At 57.1% G+C, this 1737-nt stretch overlaps 1 protein-coding gene across 1 annotated transcript; it reads left to right on the top strand.

Annotated features, from left to right (window-relative positions):
* Positions 1 to 694: 694 nt before the first annotated feature.
* PNMA8C (PNMA family member 8C) lies at positions 695 to 1297 on the top strand. Its single transcript, XM_052655318.1, is given in 3 exon segments — positions 695 to 898; positions 900 to 1248; positions 1251 to 1297. Coding segments are annotated over 3 exon segments (600 nt in total).
* The last annotated feature ends 440 nt before the right edge of the window (positions 1298 to 1737 follow it).

A 1737-nucleotide genomic window follows, 5' to 3' on the forward strand; every position in this document is an offset into this window, starting at 1 on the left:
TCTGAAGGCAGGTGGCTGACCCCCTCATCCCTGAATGAGCCCCTCGGACTCTGATTTCTACGAGACTGGGCAGAGTGACCAGCAGAGGCAATGCTCTAACGGTTGCCATGGAGACCGCTGGGCCTCGGAGCAGAAGGCGGTGACGTCACCGTGGGAGCCAGTGCTGCGAGCGGCTGCATCCATGTCTCGGCCAGGCCACAGGGAGGTGAGGGCAGCCTTTGGGCCAGTAGCAAAGAATGAGCTTTCCTGCCTGCTGGACACCCACGCACGATACCCCAGTGGCAGCAGCCCCGGAATGATCAGCAGTCCCAGATCTGCTAAGCGTGCCAGAGCCTGCCAGACCTTTGAAGACCACCGCCAAGAACGAGGGAGCAGCATCTTCAGACCCTCCACGGTGCAGCCTGGCCTAGGACTCAGGATCCCCCAGACCGCTGGCAGACACCCACCCCTGCTTCACACTGTTTAAGTCCCTAAGGAATTCCCAAGCACCTCCTCGGAGGAAGATTACAGAAGGCTGGACACCTGCAGCCCTGTGGGCAGGGCCAAGGGCATCTTTGACCAAAGTGGACAAACTGGGCCCTCTGAGGCCTCTCCCTTCACCTTTGAGCATGGCATCATGGATAATTTTTTTGATTCCCGAGGCAGCTCAGGTGTGCACCAGCAGGCACACTTGCCCCTCGGAGAGTTGGGCAAGATGCTGTTTGGGGGCAAGGACATTGCACTGTTGGAGCATGGGTGCCAGGCCCTTGCGGTGAACAGTTACAAGTCCCTGATGATCCGAGGTATCCCGGAAGACTGAAATCATGAGAACTTTGAAGAGATCACAAGTCCCCCACCCCGACCCTAAAACTTTGAAGTGGCTGGAAAGGCCTTTGTGGAAGAAGAGAGCTCTGGAGCAGTCCACCTTTAGGCTGGCTGAGGGCATCAATTACGCCGTGATCCCCAGGGAAATCAAGGGCAATGGCAGAACGTGGAGCGTGGTCTACATGCCCCAGAAGCAGTTCCTGACCAAACCGACCGTCTTCCCGCAGAGCGAGGGCGGGACGGTGAAGGATGTGTCCGGGGTCCTGAGACAGGAGCTGCGTCCAACAGTGATGGGCCCCAAAGAGCTTCCTGCCAGGAAGTGCACTGTGTAGGGGCCAGGGAAGAAGCAGGGGGCTGGGGCCACGGACAGGGTGATCCAAGTGCCACCTCTGGACTCCTCAGAGAAGCAAAGCAAGGCTGGAGATGGCAAGAAAGGCAAGGGGAAGCACAGAAAAACCGTTGACAGCACCACGCATCTGACAAGGAGCTGTGAGGTGACCTGGGGTGGGCGCTGGGGGCGGCTGAGTGAGGTTGGGCGTCAGCTGAGTGGGTGTGGGTAGCAACTTGGGAAGGTGGGTACCCTCTGAGTAAATTTGGGGAATATGAGTAGTGTGGATGATGCGGTGAGGATGGGTATCATTCAAGAGAGTGGGTAACTTTTGAGTCAGAATGGGTAACATCTGACTAGTGTGAGTGAAGGTGGGTATTTTTATCTGAGTGAACTCATGGGTGGCATCTTAGCGGGTGCGGTTAACATCTAGCTGAGTGGGGATCACTGGTCCATTCATTCGTGTGCATTGCACACCTACCATGCCCCAGGAGCTGTTCCAGGAGCTGGGGATATAGAACTGAGCGTACCCAACACAAGGTTCTACCTTCACACCCCTCCTGCTGCTGCTGCTGCTGCTGCTAAGTCGCTTCAGTCGTGTCCGA

This window comes from Budorcas taxicolor, chromosome 18, assembly GCF_023091745.1.
Source record: "Budorcas taxicolor isolate Tak-1 chromosome 18, Takin1.1, whole genome shotgun sequence".
Taxonomy (NCBI): Eukaryota; Metazoa; Chordata; class Mammalia; order Artiodactyla; family Bovidae; genus Budorcas; species Budorcas taxicolor.